This window comes from Monodelphis domestica, chromosome 6, assembly GCF_027887165.1.
Source record: "Monodelphis domestica isolate mMonDom1 chromosome 6, mMonDom1.pri, whole genome shotgun sequence".
NCBI lineage: Eukaryota > Metazoa > Chordata > Mammalia > Didelphimorphia > Didelphidae > Monodelphis > Monodelphis domestica.
This window is the reverse complement of record NC_077232.1, coordinates 65,416,725-65,435,417: the sequence shown is the minus strand read 5'-3', so window position 1 is coordinate 65,435,417 and position 18,693 is coordinate 65,416,725. Positions and strand designations below refer to the sequence as shown.

Sequence of the window (18,693 nt, the reverse complement as noted above, 5' to 3'; positions counted from 1 at the left end):
TATTTCCATATTATTTTAATATCTGCATTAGGGTGATAGTTTTGAGTCTATGTCCCCAATCATAATCCCATCAATCCATGTAATCAAGCAGTTGTTTTTCTTCTGTGTTTCTACTTCCACAGTTCTTTCTCATAAGTCCCTCAGAATTGTCCTAGATCATTGCATTGTTGCTAGTAGAGAAGTCCATTAAATTTGATTGTGCCATAGTGTATCAGTCTCTGTGTACAATGTTCTCTTGGTTCTGCTCCTTTCAGTCTGCATCACTTCCTGGAGGTTGTTCCAGTTTCCATGAAATTCCTCTACTTTATTATTCCTTTGAGCACAATAGTATTCCATCACCAACATATACCACAATTTGTTCAGCCATTCCCCAACTGAAGGGCATCTCCTCATTTTCCAATTTTTTGCCACCACAAAGAATGCAGCTATGAATATTTTGGTACAAGTCTTTTTCCCTATGATCTCTTTGGGGTATAAACCCAGTAGTGGTATGGCTGGATCAAAGGGCAGACAATGATTGTGTTTTCTTAATCACTGGGGAAAGGTGGAGAGGGTGGAATAACACAAGTGATTTTTCTCCAAGAATCTGCTGGTATATTCCTCCTTTTTCCAGATCTCACTCAAAACTGAGTCATCTATAGCACAGACCTCCTCTGGCTACAAATGGATGAATCTGTATGCCCCTCTCACTGTTTATAATTTTAGTGCTTTTTCTACTTCCTCATGTAGCCCACTGGGGACTATAAGGTTTGAGCCCAAGTATATTGTCTCCACCATCATTCATGTAGGGAATTGTTGGTTATAGTAATTTTAACAGTTCTTTCCACTTTTTGTTTGTTGTCCTTGCAGTATTATCCTTAAATATTCCCTAAACATTTAGCAGCAAGGTCTCTCTCAGCAACCCTTTTGTCCCATCTATTTTTGGCTATACCTCCTGCTGTTTTTTAAGATGCTTGTAACTTCTGGAAGATTTTTTTCTTAGGTTTAATGATATTTTGTTTTTATATTCAATTTGTTTTTCAATATGCCCTCTTACTCCTCCTGCCTAGAAACCTTCACTTGTAACAAATATTAAAAAGAAAGCAGTTCAGAAAAAAACAACAACAAACACAGAGCCATAAGATTTTATAAACAAATTTTATACTAAATCAGTAAAGCTAAGTACCATATCTCTCCACCTGGTAGACAAATATAGTGTTTAGTGGCTGAGATGGTTTCTAGGCTTTTTTAATCTCCTTGTTATGTTGACTGATTTGTAGTGTTCAAACTTCTTTAGAAAATGGTAAGACTCCATGTCAATTTTCTTTTCTCTATTTTGGAAGCTAAAAACTGATTGAGGATACTGCAGACTTTTTTTTTTTACTTTTTCTGTGCCAAATGATGATCTCTGTGCCAAATAATGATCTCTATGTCAAGAGTTGATTTGGAAGTGAGTCTCACATTGATAATCAATTATTTCCTATCTATCAAGATAAAATCAATTCTTAATGTTATTCAGCATCTCCTCTCTTCTTGAATAAAATATTAATGCTAAAAAGGCATAAGGTTTCAGTGTAGTCTAAAAGTCTCTGGCCCCTGTTGTTTCTTACTCTTGAGCCAACTTTTCCCACATTTCCAAGATGCTCTTATCCCACTCCTTTGCAATGAAGTCATCATTTTTTTAAATATATGGTAATTGAAACTGGAGGGTCTTCTTGTTGTCTTGCCAGGATCTTTCTTGCTGCTCATTCTCTACAACAAATATCTATCTTTTTACATATCACATATTCTGCCATTTAAAATGACAGTCTCATGACATGTTATTTGTTTTTGGATAAAATTCACTCTTTACTGGCCCATCCAGAAGAAGCCTGTGATCATCTTTTGGTTTTGATACATCTCTTTTTGGTCTCCTGGTAACTGGTTTCAGTTACAGAGAGAGTAAATAGTAAATCTTTAACCACAAAAGTTCATTTTACCAGTCAGATTCTCATAATTTTTTAAAGGATTCTTCAGCCTGTAATAGGGTTTATATCAGGTAGGGGGGTTTAAATAATGACAGAAACATCAAGAGGTATTTAAGAAGTGAAATTATCTGAAGTTTTATGTGAACTATGGGTTCTTAAGTTGATATTCTTATAGCTCTGTTGTTAATAAGATCAGAACCATAAATTTTAAGTCAGTTTTTGCCACATGAATTGGTTATTGAAGAAGCAAAACTAATTTAAGAGAATACAGTAAACTGTATTGAGTCTGTTTTGTGAAATATTTTAGTATGAAAATCTAAGAATCTACAATGGAAATAGAATCAGAGAAGCAAATTCACCAAAGGGAAGACTCCTTCACAGCTGCCCTGAGAACAAGATATATTCCAAATGTCCAAGAGAAGATATTTCCAAAAGAACAAATAACTACAGGGGACAACTGAGAACTAAGATGAAACAAACTGATGAAATGGATACTGGCTGTGGGATACTGTGATACCAGGAGGCATGATGTTAGTTGTTATGTTAATGTTGATAATCAATATTGTATTACTTTGGTTTTTGTTAAACTGTATGTTTGCAGAGTTTCCTTAGCCACATGAGACAAATTAAATCTCTCCTCTAAAATTAATCTATGGTTTTAGATATTCTTACTATGGCTTGTGCTATGTTTAATCTATCTCATTACTCTTATTAATCAGTCAAGAAAAATGTACACAACTAGCTACCTCAGGTGAACTAACTATTCCACTTGGTTCACTTAGCTATAGAGAAACAGCCCCTTTAGCCACCCTTGGCAAATGGACTTTATTATCCTCAGCCTTAAAACCTTTTTCAGCCTTTGTATTAGGTGCTATGTTAAAATCTGTTCTAAACTTATACCACAAAAGCTTATAATAGTATAAACTGTTAATAATGACTATATTAAAGACCTCATAAAATTGGCTTATAGATAAGTGATCTTCAAAAATATTTGGACCACTATTTTATGGTTAGACTCAAACACTGAATAGCTCTTAGTCATAGGGAAGGAGTGGATTATTGCTGGTCTTTCATTACCAAACTTCCAACCAATCATATTGTTCCCACTGCCTCAGTTATATATCCAGTCATGTTGTCCTCAAGTCCATTATGTCACCTACCTTGTTCTGCTCTTTGTTCTGTACTTCCCAAAGCCTATAAAAGAAAACTGTCTCCTTCATTTGGTCAATAAGCTGAGATTCTATTAACTGGCAGAGTTGCACTTTTGATTGTGCTTGGAACTTTTGCCTTATTTTATCTTATTTTCATCATAACAATATTTTCCAAAGGTCAAGTCTTTACTTGTTTATTTGAAGAATTCTGTATTCTTAAAACATCTGATAGACAAATATCCATATGTTCATCTAAAATCATATTCCAAATTCAAATATGAATGACAAATCATTTGTTATTTGGAGATTATCTTTAATTCAGTAAGATGGATCATTTGAAAACTAACTACATTAATTTAATTTCCCTAGTCACTGCTGACAAAGCACCTGACCTCTCATCAATGATGAGAACCCAGTATTATCATTCAGTGCAATCAGTCTAGTGCTACTCACCCAGCACCAGAATTGCTAATGGCTCTGAGGGCTGACTACCTCTAATTCTTTCTGTCTGTCACAGTGTGTACATGTGTGTTGACACAATACAAATGAAAGAATACTGGTCTTGGGGTCAAGTGTACATATACTATCTGACAAGGATGTTTCAAAGAAAGTCCTTTGTAAATTTGAATGTGCTTTAGAAATGGAAGTTATTATGGATACTTGTGGTCTAGTGGAAAGGAAGTTACCAAAATAACATAGTTTTCCTAGTCAAATTCCACCTTATTTCTTCCCCTTCAAAGTCCTTCTCCTCAATAACTCTCCTGAAGCTGCTTCTTTTCCAGAGTTGCTCACACACACATGGAATTTTCTAGAGGGATCAAGGAATTGCAGCAAAGAAAAGAAAGCTAAAAGGGAAAGAGTACAAGAGAAAAAGGCAGGAAAAATTTCCAGAGCCACAGAAATGAGATTCAAAGCCAAGAGAGAAAAAGAAAGGGAAGCAGTGGAGGGGTTGACTATCTCCATGGGACACACATGTGTAACACATTATCATCCCTTTAAAATCAACATAGGGTCCAATGAGGGAAATGAGTATTTAACTGTTACATGATTACATTAATTTTTTAAAGTTTTAAAATTATTCCTCTCCAAGTTTTCTGATAAAAAAAGATACTCCTACCTGAGGATCACCGGTAGCCACCAAAAATGCATTTGTTCGCCCTGGGTGATCATAGTCATGCATAGCAGCTGCCACATAAAGAGCCATCAGTTCCAAGGCAGGGATGTTCAATGCCACACAACCATAGTTTGGATCTGTCATTGGGCAACTCTTGGAAGAAGTATATGAAATGCGTATAGGAGAGAGTCCCGTACTATATTCTGGGAAGGATAAACAAACATCAGAAGTAGCTATCACTATTTTCACTTCAAAGCAATAAAGATTTATGAAGCATGGAGTATGTAAAATGAAAGCTTGGCATTGGGAGACATACAGAAAAATAAGATTTAATGCCTGCCTTCACATAGATCCTAAGGTCTAGTATAGACAGTATAATACTGTAACTCCACTGGAAATTAAAATATGTTAGGAGCACAACAAGCTAAGTAATCAATAAACTCTAGGAATGAAATGCCAATTTGACTTGGAGAAAGAGGGAATAAGGAAAGCTTTACAGAGAAGGCAGTATCTGAACTGACCCCTGTTAAACTTTTATCATATTCAGTCCTATTTGCCTTATTTTTCCATAAATAATTTTATCATTCTCTCCATTCAATTAATAACACAGAGAACTAAAAGTTATTGGGCTGGAAGTGTACATAATGAACATTTTTGTTGTTGTTGGTCTTAGGACTTCACTGGTATAGAATCTACCATAGCAGACTGGTAATTGCTACACAATTTAATAGTCTCAGAGAGTTGCCAGGAGCACTGGGAGGCTAAGCATCTTGCCCATGGTAATCTTGCCTTCTTAGTGATGTGGGTCTATATTTCATACAGGGTACTCCCAAGAGGAAAATTAACTTCTTGCTAATCATGTTAATCAGGTTAAAGTATGAGGATCCTTTGTTCTGAAATTTAATAAGCTTCCCCCAATGGGATAGGAACTCTCCTTATTCTAGGTATTCCTCAACTCATTATTTCCATTTTAAGGATAATAGACTGATTCATAACCAGCTCAGAACCCCAGACTTCATGCTTGGACTTGGTCTTTAAAAGAGAATTCAAAAAAAGAGGCAGAAATAAAGAGCTAAGTGACTGTAAGATGACGACTAGAGAGACTCGGATTCAGTTCCCTGGAGTGGAATCTTACATATTTGCCATGTCCAAAAAAATTACATGGACCCAGGAGAAGAGGAATCATGTGGTTAAACAGGTACTTACAGCCCAAGATAGTGACAGAATAATGGTGGTTTTCCTAAGCTAAACAGAAACCAGAGCTGATAAGTAACAAAAAAAGAGTCACAATATGGAAGTACAAACCCAAGCTTTGCCCTTCATTAATAATGTAAATTAGAAAGGAGTTAACTCCCTAATTAACTCCCTGCTCTATTTCTTTTGCCTTTTGGGGATGCAAAGGTGAGATGACTAACAAGAGGAAGAACAAGATTCTTTCACTTCCCAAACTCTCAAAACTCCTCAAAAATAAGAATTGAGTGCAAGTAATTATTCTTGTTGCTACAGTCCAATACAACAAGTCTAATGTCTAATGAAATAACAACTATAAATTAATACCAGATAAGGCTAATCTCTAATACCTAATTCAATATCCCCTCCTCTACCAACCACAACAAATGGACAAAGTGGCACAATCTGCCCTCTAGGATCTACTCAGCAATGTCTTTAATGTTGTAATTGTTTTTGCCACAATTCCCTAGGCTCACCCTATCATTCTGTGGTAAAAAGCAGTTAAATGTAATTTTGCCTCCTACCACCTCTCCCAACTAATTTCTGAAGGATTTAGAGGTATTGGAAAGTAAAAGTATGCTCTGCCTTGGGCTTCAAGAATTCTGCTGGGGTTGAAGAGGAGGAGGAGAATCAGGGTAACCAGGCTTGAAGGAAAGGGTAGTGGTATTCAGCTAAACCCAACTGTGTTCTTCCAGATGCCTCTTGGGACAGGAACTAAGACCAGTGAAAATTTAATTCCCCAAAGCTAGAGGAGGCTATAAGAACTTTGAGGTGGTCTAGTTCTCAAGGGATTTACCATCAAAGGGGAAAGAGTCAGAAAATGGGTGATAGAATGATATAGGAGGGAAAAAAGACTGAAATTACCAAAGATTCAGGAGGAAGAAAACAGTTAAATACTCTGAGCACAAGTGTATAAACCAACAGGGGAGATATTAATCACATAATGAAGAATTGTCAAGAGGACATCTAAACAGATCCAAACATTTCTTGATAAATATTGCAAAACAAGGAAATTGATCCAACATTTGAGGAGGCATTGGAACCTGTAGATACTCTTTTCAGATATTTTGGTCATATTTTAAATCTTTGTGCTGAGACACTTCAGCAAGAGGGTAATACACAAAAATGAGTTTAATTTATTTTGCTAATGAATATATATATATATATATATATATATATATTAGTAAAACATTTAAATGTTTCAGTAGAGTCAGGGCACCAAAATCTTTGATCTTTATGAAGGCTCAATGGAAAGACCATTCCCTTACTATAGGGTAATCTAAATGTTTCTATTTACTACTGAACGTATATTTGTAGTACACAGGACCCTACAAAAGTATGATTGGTCTTTTGTGAGCATTTCTCTATGGGCAAGTGATCAGCACCTTCAGAACAACAACAACAAAAAAAGTAAGTAAAGCCAAGGGTTTGGCTGGGACTGTGGTGAAATGTTAAGTAGACACAGCTGGTATCATGCTTTCCAGTTTTATAAATAGGACAAGAATTTATGGAAGCCAGAACCTTTGGAAGGTGCTACAAGAGACCAGATCTTTGGTGCTGGAAAAGAATGAGAACTGGCTTTAGGTGCTGAAAAGAAGTTGTCATGAACTGCTTAGTTAGCCATGAGATCAATGCAATAGCTACCATATTTGAGATAGGTCTGGATAACCCAGTAGCACAGAAGGTGATGGAATGACATTTTACTTGATGGCAGAGTAGAGTAGTAAGAACGTTAAAAAAAAAATTAGATAAGGAAATTGTGCCAGATGTTTATTGCTGGAGTAAAAATCTCTTAGTATAAATTCCTCATGTGCCATAAACCTTTATGCATGGTATTTTTTATTTTATCTTTCTCCCAGGGTTGCTAGTGAAGTTCTTTTTTGAAATGCTTGCCTTTCTTCCACAAAAGGATTATATGGAAAAATGTTTTACATGATTGCAAATGTAAAATCCATATCAGACAGCTTACCATCTTTGTGGTGGCAGGAGAATTCAAAACTCAAAATTCTTCTAAAAATGCTGAAAACTATCTTTACATTTAATTGGAGGGGGGGAATGAAATTAAATTTAAAAAAGAAGAAATACTTAACCATTGTCTCAACTGACTAGGGAAGTTTTCTATCCATAATACAGAACCCCAGAAATTAAATTAAATAAAAAAGAAATACTTAACCGTTGTCTCAAGTGACTAGGGAAGTTTTCTATCCATAATACAGAACCCCAGAAATCAGGTAAAGATTATCGGAAATGGTAGAGAGAGAAAGAGGACACCATTCCAGCAACAGCTCCTATGCTATGGCCAATCATAAAGTCATCTTCAGTTCCATTATGAGTGTTTCCCTTATTCTTGCCTGAAGTATTTTGTGGCATGAACATTACCTAGTTATGGCAAAGTACAGAGCTTGGTACTAATCCTACATCCTCAAACCAAAAGCCTTTTTAATATAAGCACCATATAAAAATACCTAATTAATTGTGACTTTTCCATAGAGATTAAAATAATCAGCTACTCTTGGGTTTTTTTTTTAATCCTCATCTTCTGTTTTACTATCAATTAATTCTAAGACAAAGATGAGATACAAAGGCTAAGTAATCAGGGTCAAGTGAGTTGCCTAGGGTCACAAAGCTCAGAAGTGTCAGAGACCAGATATGAGGCTGAGTCCTCCCAACTCTAGCTCTTTGCACTCTGTTACTTTCCTGCCCCAGGCTAACCTAATTAAACCAAAAATTCACTAAAGCAGAGCTTACTGATTAGTCCAAAAGACATAATAGAATGTGTTTTCTAGACTATTTAATTTATTCTCTGCCTTATCTTTAAAGAAACATTCCTCCACTGAAGGTAGTACCTGTGCGAATCACCTTCACAAGATCCTGACGGATCTGTTTAAATCCAGGAATTGGCCGAGTTGTCAGGTACCAAACTGCATGTAGGACATCTGTAGCATGTATTCGATTGTGATCTATAAATCATCAAAACATTTGAGAAAAAAATTCATTTATTAGACATGAAAGAAGGATTGTGGAAAATGGGGCACTGGAGAGATGTTAAAGAGTCATGTCATTTTGTTCAAAACCTAAAAATATCTCTAAGAGGAAAAGTATTGTCTCCATTTTACATTTTTTTCTTATCTACTCTTAATTTATGTGGAAAAAAAAAACTTTACATGTCCACCCAGTTGAAAAATGTTTTGTTTTCCAAAGATTGCTGGATCACTTGATTTCTCAGTAACATTAAGGCAAGATTAAAAAATTGACAAGCATTTTTCTCATCTCATATTGCTTTTATTCTGAACTTAAACACTAAATAAAATTGGCATTTCCATATACAGTGTAGATCAGAAAGAGTTGTATGTGAAACTACAGATCCCTATTTTAGATAGCTGGCTGGCTGGATGGATGGATGGCTGGATGGATGGATGGATGGATGGAAGGATGGATGGATCTCTCTCTCCCAGCTCCAACAACAACAACCTAGAAAAACTAATAGCTTTCCTTGGTAATAATTTATCCTTCAAAATCTGAAGGAACCTAGAAGGGGAAATTCTATTTCAGATTTGATTCTTACTAACAGGGAGGAAGTGGTTGGGGGAGGGAACTTAGGGGAAGTTTTTAAGAAAGTAACCACTTTATCCTAATTTGTGATAGAGGAGAGGAGCACTGAGCATAGTAGGATATACATCTTAGATTATGGAAAAGCAAAGTTTAAAGGTTTCAGAAAAAGAAGAGGTAGCATCCCCTGGACAAAAGTAGCTCAAAGGAAACCAGTCCAAGAGGGAAGGGAGATGCTCAGGATTCCAATGAGTAAGAATGCAGGGACTTATCTGAAGAAATCAATATGGACATACAGGGAATTCACCAACTAAGGAATCAAAGGAAGTCAGGCCTAGAAACAGTAGAACGGAAGGAAGAGCTTTGCTTTGATGCTGGGATTGGTGAGAGAAGACCAAAGAGGATCAGATCAGGAAGGGGCTCTTTGCTAGTGGGTAAGTAGGACAGCGAGAAATGACCAGAGGGAAGAGGACTACTTATTACTGTTTGGACTTAGGTTCACTCTGAAAATGATGTAAGAGGGAACTGATACCCAATAAAAGTATGGAAGAAACCAAGAGAGGAGAACTTTTTAAATCAAACCCCCTAACCTAAATGTCTTGCACACTTGGATCCTGAAGAAACTAAAACTTTGATTGCTGAGTCACTCACCATTGACCATGGAATCAAGAGTAAGCGGTAACCAGGCTGAGGGGAGGGAGCTGAACTCAGTATAGTCAAGAGGCAGGGCTACTAGTGGTCTGCAGGGTCAGCCAGTTCCCCTGCCTTCTTCTAAAAGTTCATGGGATATCAGCTTGGAAATCTAACTCCTGGGGCTGACTTGATTCTTTGTATTTCTCTGGTTCCAGACATACTATAGTTCCCAAACTGGAATATCAATTCTTTAGTGCACAAGACAGGATTCTCATACTATGGGTTTGTCATTGCAATGGGAATGTAGAGCAGGCTACCCTTTATTTTACCATATTTCTGGGAAGATGGTACCTTTGATCTTCAAAATTTGACAACAGCCTTAGCAATGAATCTGTGCCCTTCATTAGTTCTACCAGAAAGTTTGCCCACCTCCAGGGCCTATGGGAGGTGAGGGACTCATGGGCAGGGAGTGCTGAGACCTGGAGCAGGTCTGAGAAGCCTTGTGCAATAACAGCAAGGACAACTTTGATGAATAAACAGGATCTTGGAGTTCTAGTCCATTTCCTGATCATGCTGGCCCTAAATATGTTGTTAACAGTCACATTACTTTGAAATTTACTACAGGAAAACAACTACAAAGGCTGAATAGCAGAGCGTCACCACACAGGAAATATCTCAAACTGGAGCAAAAGAAAATAAATGTATTTCTTCCAGTACAACTGAAGCCATGTCATTTGGATTTTAAAATCGGTCTATTGTCTGATAATGGAAAAATGGAAACTCTAGCTTTTTTTTTTCCAACTTGAAATCCTAATGAGAAAGAAATGTGCCATCTCCATTTTCTCTGAGAGTCAGGGAAACTGCTAGAACTGTATGTACCATTTCACCATTTGTTGCAGTTGAAAGGGACCTTATTCATTATCTAGACCAAATCTATCATATTCCAGAGAAAGGTAGCAGAACTTATTAATGATACAGCCAGGATTTAAACATGGATCTCCTGCTTCCCTTTCCAGTGTTCTTTTTAAAAAAATACTTTTACCTTCTGTCTTAGAATTGATATTAAGTATTGGTTCCAAAGCAGAAGTGTGGTAAGGACTAGGCAGTTGGGTTAAGGTGACTTTCCCAGGGTCATATAGCAAGGAAATGTCTGAGGCAACATTTGAACCCAGGCTTGGTTCTGTGTTCTTTCCATGGCACATAATACCTCAAAGTTCCACATATAAATCATTAGAAATTATTTTCCCAATTCAAAGTATAATTACATCAGGATTGCCCCAATAGCCTCACGAGATGATTCAACCAGAAGCCATAAATCTCACAAGCTTTTTTGTCACCAAATTTAATGTTAAAAGTCACATGTACTTTGGTCATTTCCTAATGAATGATCAAATGACTTGAAATCTGCACTTGAGATATGGAAATTTACTATTGTCCTTGATTTCACATAAAGCTTCCAATATGTTGAAGGAACTGACACAATTATTTGCAACGGACTTTAAAGGACCAGCTTTTTGTCTTTTGGAAATAGAGATACTACAAACTCATGAAATTTAAATCAGTCTTTAGAGTTCATCTAATCCAATTGACTCAGTTTAAAGATGAGGCTAAGTACTCCTGAAGTTTTGCCACCCCTCATTTCACAGAAGATGGATCTAAGAAGGGAAATAATGCCTGGCTCAAGGTTACATGAGTAAGAAAAGACAGAATGCTTTCTACTCTATCTGTAGCTGGTGAGTTGCTTTTTTGGTTTGCCTTTTGCCTGACTCCCACAAATTGTTCTTCCCTGAGTACCTCATTATTTGTAATATAAGCAGAAGTATAGTACACAATTCCTTCTTATTTAGCCTTATGATACGTAACAATACAAGGGTGAATGGAACATGTTTCTCTTTCCTTTGTTTTTACACTCAGATTACCTAGTAGTGTTCAAGTTTGTATGTGAACTTGGAAAAAAAAAACCTTTTCAGTTTAATCTGCTGTGGTCAGAGGCTGACCTGGTGATGGTGTTTGATTTGGGGAAAAAAATGGGGGCTGGTAAATCACTGAACTGGTAACAACAGGAATCTCCTCCTACCCCAGCAGGGCAAGGAAAGACAACAAGGAGATGATGGCATTTAGCTTCTATACATGTGGCCCACCTTTTCTCTATATGGTAATACGTCTGGTCAGCAGGACATAAAGTGTTAGTTCACCTGGTTTTCAGACATCCAAATCAGAGGGCTCCCCACTCCCCATGTGGGTAGAACTTGTTATATCCCCATGTGACCCAACTGCATCAGACTCTGGATTGCTTTTATCACTTCTTAGTTTGGGGGTAAAGAGGAGAGCAAGGGGAAACAATCCTGTCACACATAAAATGAACATTCAAATTTTAATCATAGGCACAGGGTGGTCAGAGAGAGAAAAAGACCTTGGAAAATGGGAGCGCACATGGACAAATGTCCCAACAAAGTTTGCAAACTCTAGGTCAGTGATCTTGACTTGACTGATAAAAGAGAAGGCTGGTAAAAATCTGGAGGGAAGTGATCATTACAAAGAGCCAGAATGGCAACATCAAGAACAGGTCATGTAAGGTGAACCTTGTTTCCTTTCTTGACAGGAGAATTGTTTGTAGATGAAGGAAATGCTATAGAGAGTATTTACCCAGATTCTGGTCAAGATTTTGACAGAGTTTAACAAGGGCTGGTCACTGGGCTCCACCAATGCCTGGGACGTGTTCAGTTGGCACCACCTGCTGATCATGGAGCAGAGGGAGAGGCATCACACCATACCCCAATCCCAGACCACCTGGGTGCTTACTGTGTGGCAACAAAAAGCCTTCTAATTAGTGGTTGAGCCAGAACTGCATAAGAATAACAAAGGCACCCACAGAGAAGCCTTCCCTTTCTTCCTGAGGGGCAGGTTCTTCCCCACCTGGTCAGCAAGTGACCTGAAGCACATGACACTTGTTTCTTTTGCCTCTGGTGGGTTTATTTCTCACAGATCCTAAGGGAATGAGTATCCCAGAGAGAATGACCTTGTGTCTTCAAAAAGTCACAGGATCCACCAGAGGTCCAAAACTAAAGGTCCCAGAAGTACAGCTATAGTAGCCAAGCCCACGGAGTCAGTGAAACCCTGAGCATCCACTTGCCTGACTTAGCTAACCAATGGTGGACTGACACAGCAGCTGAGATGGAAATAACTCATCCCCTGGCCACAACCAAAGTTGAACATGATGAGAGGAATGCTTTGTGGCTACCACTCTGAATCTAAGTCAACTATTCCCTGGGATCAAGATAGAGAAGGGAGTGCCTGCCCCGGGACAGACGGATGTTTTTATTCTTCTATCCTTACTCTAATTTCTCAGCAAGCATCTCTTAGTAAAAGCTAATAGAAGTAAACTGGCTATTTGTGATATGAAGGAGACATTAACTGGTCAAACATATTGGAGCACAAATCATTGGTTAGATGATGTTGGGGAGATGTTTAACTATGTAAATGAAATGGGGGGCATACTAGGTGAGAGCTCGATAATGACAGTTATTAGAGAAAAGTTTCACAGTCCATCAGAGCTTACCCAGAGGACTCCCAAGAGGGGAAATAGATCCAAGGACCTATCTTCCAGGGAAAGTGTGGACTGGGAGTCAGTTCAGGGCCCATCTCTGTTTCTTCTGTCTATCTGTCTCTCTCACTCTATACAGAAAATGCATGTGTATATATAAATATATATGAATATTTTCATGTATATGATGACCCAGAAGTTCTAATGTAAGCTTTAATTAACTTCAAATGTATAAATGCTAAAAACTTAGAAAAAGATCATCTGAAAGTTTATTAAAATTTATTTTACATTTAGTTTTGTGAATTTTGAACAACAACTTTTTATTTTTAACTTTAACAAGACAGGGCACCCTCCCATTATGCATCAAATGTTCAACAGGTTCTGGATGTCATTTTCTTAACCAAGTGGAGTGGCAGAGAAGGCTAAGGCCCTCTTGCATGGCCACCTTCTCTCATTTGTCAGATCAAAACTGTTGTGTATGCATCAAAACCTCATCTTTGAAAGATCTTGAGGTTAGGTCACAAATTCAGTCCTTTTTAGTTCCTGAGCTACAGATGATGAAAGTTTTTATAAAGTCTGAAAATCTACTAGCAATAAATAATACAAGTCAGTGTCTATGTTGAATTTTAATAAGAAACACATCAATATTTTAAAACATTTAAATAATTAATCTAAATAATTCAACTGTTTTTATAAGTCTGTAGCATTTATACTTGAAGCTATTAAAGCTTAAAACTGCACTTTTAGGACATAATTTCTCTGCTCATATGTATGCATATATGTATGTGTACATCTATGTTATAAAAATGTCTCATACCCCTTTTGTACAGAAGTTCAAGAAATATGGATTACACACTTAATATTGTCTCATGGATTCAGACCTGGTTGGATGACTGAAGTTAAAAAATAACTGCTAAGAGTTCAATGTCATCATGCTAGGAGGTGCCCAGCAGAGTGCCCCAAGGATCTATAACTTGCTTTATATGGTATAATATTTTTATCTGTGACTGATGAAGGCTTTGATGGCATGCTCATCAAATTTGCAAATGGCATAAAGTTGGGTTAGCTAACCCAGTGGATGCCAGAGTCAAGATTCTAAAGGCTAGGAGAAGGAAATGAGCATGTGAGGAGCCTCAAGGAGAGAAGACTCAGGGGAACATGGTAGACCTCTTCAATTACTGTGAAGGGCTCTCCTAAGGAGACAGTATTAGATTTGTTCTAGATGGCCCTAGAAGGCAGAACCAAGAACAATGGGTAGAAACTTCAAGGAAGGTAACATCCTACCTAACAACCAGAACTATCCCCAAATGGGTTGGGCTGCTTCCAGACTCGGTGGACACCCTCCTTGGAGATGTTCAGGCAGGGGTGAGATGACCACTTGTCAGGAAGATCAGAAGTGGGAGCCCTGTCATGCAGGATGGACTAGATGGCCACTGAGGTCTCTTCTAACAAATTCTGTCACTCTCTAATTCATCACTGGCATTGTGATATTAAGAAAGTCATTTAAGTTCTATGACCCTCGATTTACTCATCTGTAAAATGGAAGTGGTATTTATACTTACAAGGAATGTCCCGGTAGCCATTTTCTAATGCATGGAAGTATCTCACAAATTCTGGAACAGGGATTTTGAACATTTCCATCAAACCAGTGTCTTGAAACAAGGTATACATAGTCTAAGAATAAATTCAAACAATTTTCACTTTAAAATCAGCATTCCTAAGCTTTATAACTTTATAATGTTTCATTTTAAAGGCAAGTTACTTTTTAGTTTTTACTCGGAAATGTGTATTAGGTCATTAAACTGAATCAGTACTTCACTAAAGCCTCCCCTTCCCCTATTTGTCATCTTGGAAGACTATAAAAATTATTATTATTATTTTAATTTTTAAGGTACCATCTACAAATTGGGAAACTTGCATGTCCTAAGTTACTCTTCCACCTAAATGGGAACTCCTCAGTCAACTAGTCCAATTTCCTTATTTTACAAATGAGTACATTGAGAGGAGACATGGTTTGTCCAAGGTCACACAACTTAGTTGCCTAGTAGCACAGTCATTTGATAAATCTTGAATGACTATATAACCTGAAATATGGAATATGTCATATAATCTAGAAAGGAGAGGTAGGCAGGTTGCAGGGCAGGTTGGACATAGACATATGATTTAATCAGTACAGACACTCATTCCAAAGAATTTGGCTTGACCATCTACAAAGAAAAGACCAAGTGGATGAAGAAATCTACTGCCCAGATTACAGCATGCCTTTGTATGGACAACTGATAGAACTTATCTGTCAGTATGTTTATCAAAGGCAGACCACAAAGAAGGACAGGTTAGGCATAGAGTTAAATAAGAGGAGAGTGGAGTGTATTGCTTTTGGGAAACAGAACAGCTCTTTCAAAGAGTCCAAGCTTCTAAAAACAAATACTCATCTTTTAAACACTAAGTGAGGAGGTATGTCAGCAAGAAGCAAGAAATGGATTATGATAGCCTCAAAAAATTTGAGAATATCCCTCAAGGAAAAGGGAAAGATGTATGGAACTTTGAGGAAGAAGAAGAAGAAAAAATATTTTATCAAGGAAATGTATGATTGGAAAAGAATTCTGGGTGACCACTGGACAGTCAGGATGCCTTCAAGAGAAAGTGAAAAGCACTTCCTACATGTGGGGTGACTCCACTTTGGTGATCTTAGAGGAGGACCCAGAGAAGAGTTACACAGGAAGGATATGCACAGATGGGCTGCAATCTGCATCACTGCATCACAAAACTAATGATATCACAGATCAATGGGAGCTCCCAGTGAAAAATCTCATGCCACTGAAGTAAATCAACAATGGTTCTGTGACTTATCAGAAAGAGTTTTCTAGAGCATTGGCACTGAGAGGTTACCTAACTCATCCAGGGTTACCCTGCCCAGTAAATGCCAGAAAAGGCAACTGCAGCTACCTCAACCTGAGTCTAAATATTTACCCAGAATACTAGATTCTCTTTCTAGAGAAAGGTAAAAGTAATTTGAAAAATAGAAAATTCCTACTTTTTCAATACACTCAATCTATTTAGCTCTATATCTATATTTAATATCTATATCTATATTTAATAAAGTAAAACTAAATTAAGCCTTTGGCCAGCTCTTCAAAAACAGCTCATCTCTGGAATGAGACCATGGGGAAAATTTCTGCTTGAAATACAATATTTGTAAATACTAATGACTCCATAAAATGTTAAGAAGGATGGAGGGAAGAGGACAGAGATTAACTAGGAGCATTCATTCATCATTTTTTAAAAGAACAGCATAGTTAGTCATATAAGCAATTGCTTTGGATTATACTTTTAAACAAATTCAAATAAAGCTTATAAAATGTTTCTATATCTAGGAAAAGGTGCACACAACAGAATGAATTAATAATTTGAACTTGAACTAAAGAAGGAACCCACACAATGATAATAAAAAGATCAACAGACAAAGAACCAAACGCTGATCTGAGCTCTGCCACTGAATAGATGCATGAACTCTACTATAAAGTTCAGCATCTCCTGCTGTACAGTGAGCAAATTGGACAGATGGCTATATTTTTTTGCATAGGATTGTCCTTCTAGACCTAGCAATTCATGATTATTATATTTAAATGATCAACGAGAACAGTACAAAACTGGAAGGGGATGTCTTTGAAGGTATTTTTCATTGGAGATTTTCAAGTGGAGGCTAAAAGAATCTATTTTGGGGACATTTAAAGAGAATTCCTGTTTTAGGTATGGGTTTGAATCAGAATTTCTCTTAGGTCCCTTCTAGCTCTAAGGTGCTATAATTCTATGGTACAAAGTTACCCTTTATGATATATAACTATATTCCTAAGATCTGGGAGAATGAACCTAAATTCCATACCCTTATACTCTTTTGGTTTCATAAATAAAATTATAAAAAGATAGAAACTATTTTTTAAAAAAAGAAAATCTCTCAATAGGAGGATGAATGTCCATTGTTGAAAACAGATACAAATTATTCAATATTTTATCTTCTCAATATAGTGTACTTTAAATTAATATGGAAACTTTTCTATTTTATCTTGTTGGTTTTAGCACACTACATGAAAAATAACTATTAGATAAAATGACAGTTATCAACTATAACAATGTGATAGATGTCTTTTTAGATTTTACTCAACTTACTGAGAACAGAGATAAAAATCAGGGACAAAAATCATCTTCTCACAGACAACCTGCTTCTGTGAAAATAAAAAAACATCTACAGTTTCCTATTCAACACCAATGAACAGTAGTAAGCAAAAAATAACAGGTCTACAATAATGGTATAGCACCTAGTCTGTGCTAGGCATTGTGCTAAGTACTTTACAAATATTATCTCATTTGATTGAGAGTGCTATTTTTATTCCCTACTGATGCTCTTATTATCCCAAATTTACAGATGGGGAACATGAGGTAAACAAATTAAGTAACATGCCCAAAATAAAAAATCATAGTGTCTAAGACCAGATTTGAACTCATCTTCCAGTCTCTATATTTATAAGGCTCAGTATATGTTTTATATACCAGAAGCTCTAGTAAATTACCACTAATGGCTGGACTGAATTGAAATAGTATTAATACCCAATTCAATTTATACAAAATTTAAATATTCCAAATTAAAATATATGGAAATAGCTCATTTCAACAAATCCAACAAATGCTTAGCTCATTCCTAACAATTTTAAACTCTCAGGAATTAACACACCTCATCAATGAGCATTGAGTCAATTATGTCAGACATATTTGCATATGCATCCTATTATTTACACATGAGAATATTGTTGCCTTTTCAAAATTAGAACTGTACTATCTAGTCTTAAAAATATTTTTGCAGGTTAGCAAAAAAATTTTCAAAACCTGAAATACTTCTGGGATGTCTTTTAGTGACATCACACTTCTATGTCCTCTGACCTGTCTGATTCAACAATTTTATTAATGACCTATAGCTGGTGCATACAAATCTCCATATGTCAACCTCCTGTAACTCTGAAATTCTGACAAGACTGTCGCTTTTTCTTTATCTCCCCAAGTGCTCAGCACAATAATGTAAGTACAGTAGGAACTTCATGACGACTGAATAAAAAAATGACCCAGAATGAAAGATGCCATAGACAAATATACACAAGGCATTATAAAATTGTCAGATGACACAAAGATGGAAGGAACGGCAAAAATAAGATAGATAGAATACTAAAGATTTATAATGTCTGGAACAGGCTGGGTGGACTGAAGATAAAAAGATAAAATGTAACATCAATAAAGTCACCAAACAACAAAGTTTTAGAGTTGGATGGAACTTCAGGGGCCAACAATTCCAATGACCACCCAAAGCAGGATACTCATACAACATATCAGATAAATGGTCACTTAGCTTCCAAATAAAGAAATTCCAAAAGGGAAAAGCCCACTCTTTCAAGGCTAAGTCCATTCTACTTATGGATATAAGTTCTATTTGTTAGACAGTTTTTTGGACATTAAGCTAAAATTTGCTATCATGTTATC

At 36.7% G+C, this 18,693-nt stretch overlaps 1 protein-coding gene across 1 annotated transcript in view; it reads right to left on the bottom strand.

Moving 5' to 3' along the window:
* Positions 1-18,693, bottom strand: part of PDE3B (phosphodiesterase 3B) — a 184,828-nt gene that overhangs the window by 13,185 nt on the left and 152,950 nt on the right. Inside the window, exons 10-12 of the mRNA XM_003341455.4 lie at positions 14,730-14,841; positions 8,288-8,401; positions 4,215-4,414 (exon numbers count right to left, since the gene is read on the bottom strand). Of these exons, the coding sequence (XP_003341503.2) occupies positions 4,215-4,414; positions 8,288-8,401; positions 14,730-14,841 (426 nt within the window). The remainder of the gene's footprint in view (positions 1-4,214; positions 4,415-8,287; positions 8,402-14,729; positions 14,842-18,693) is intronic.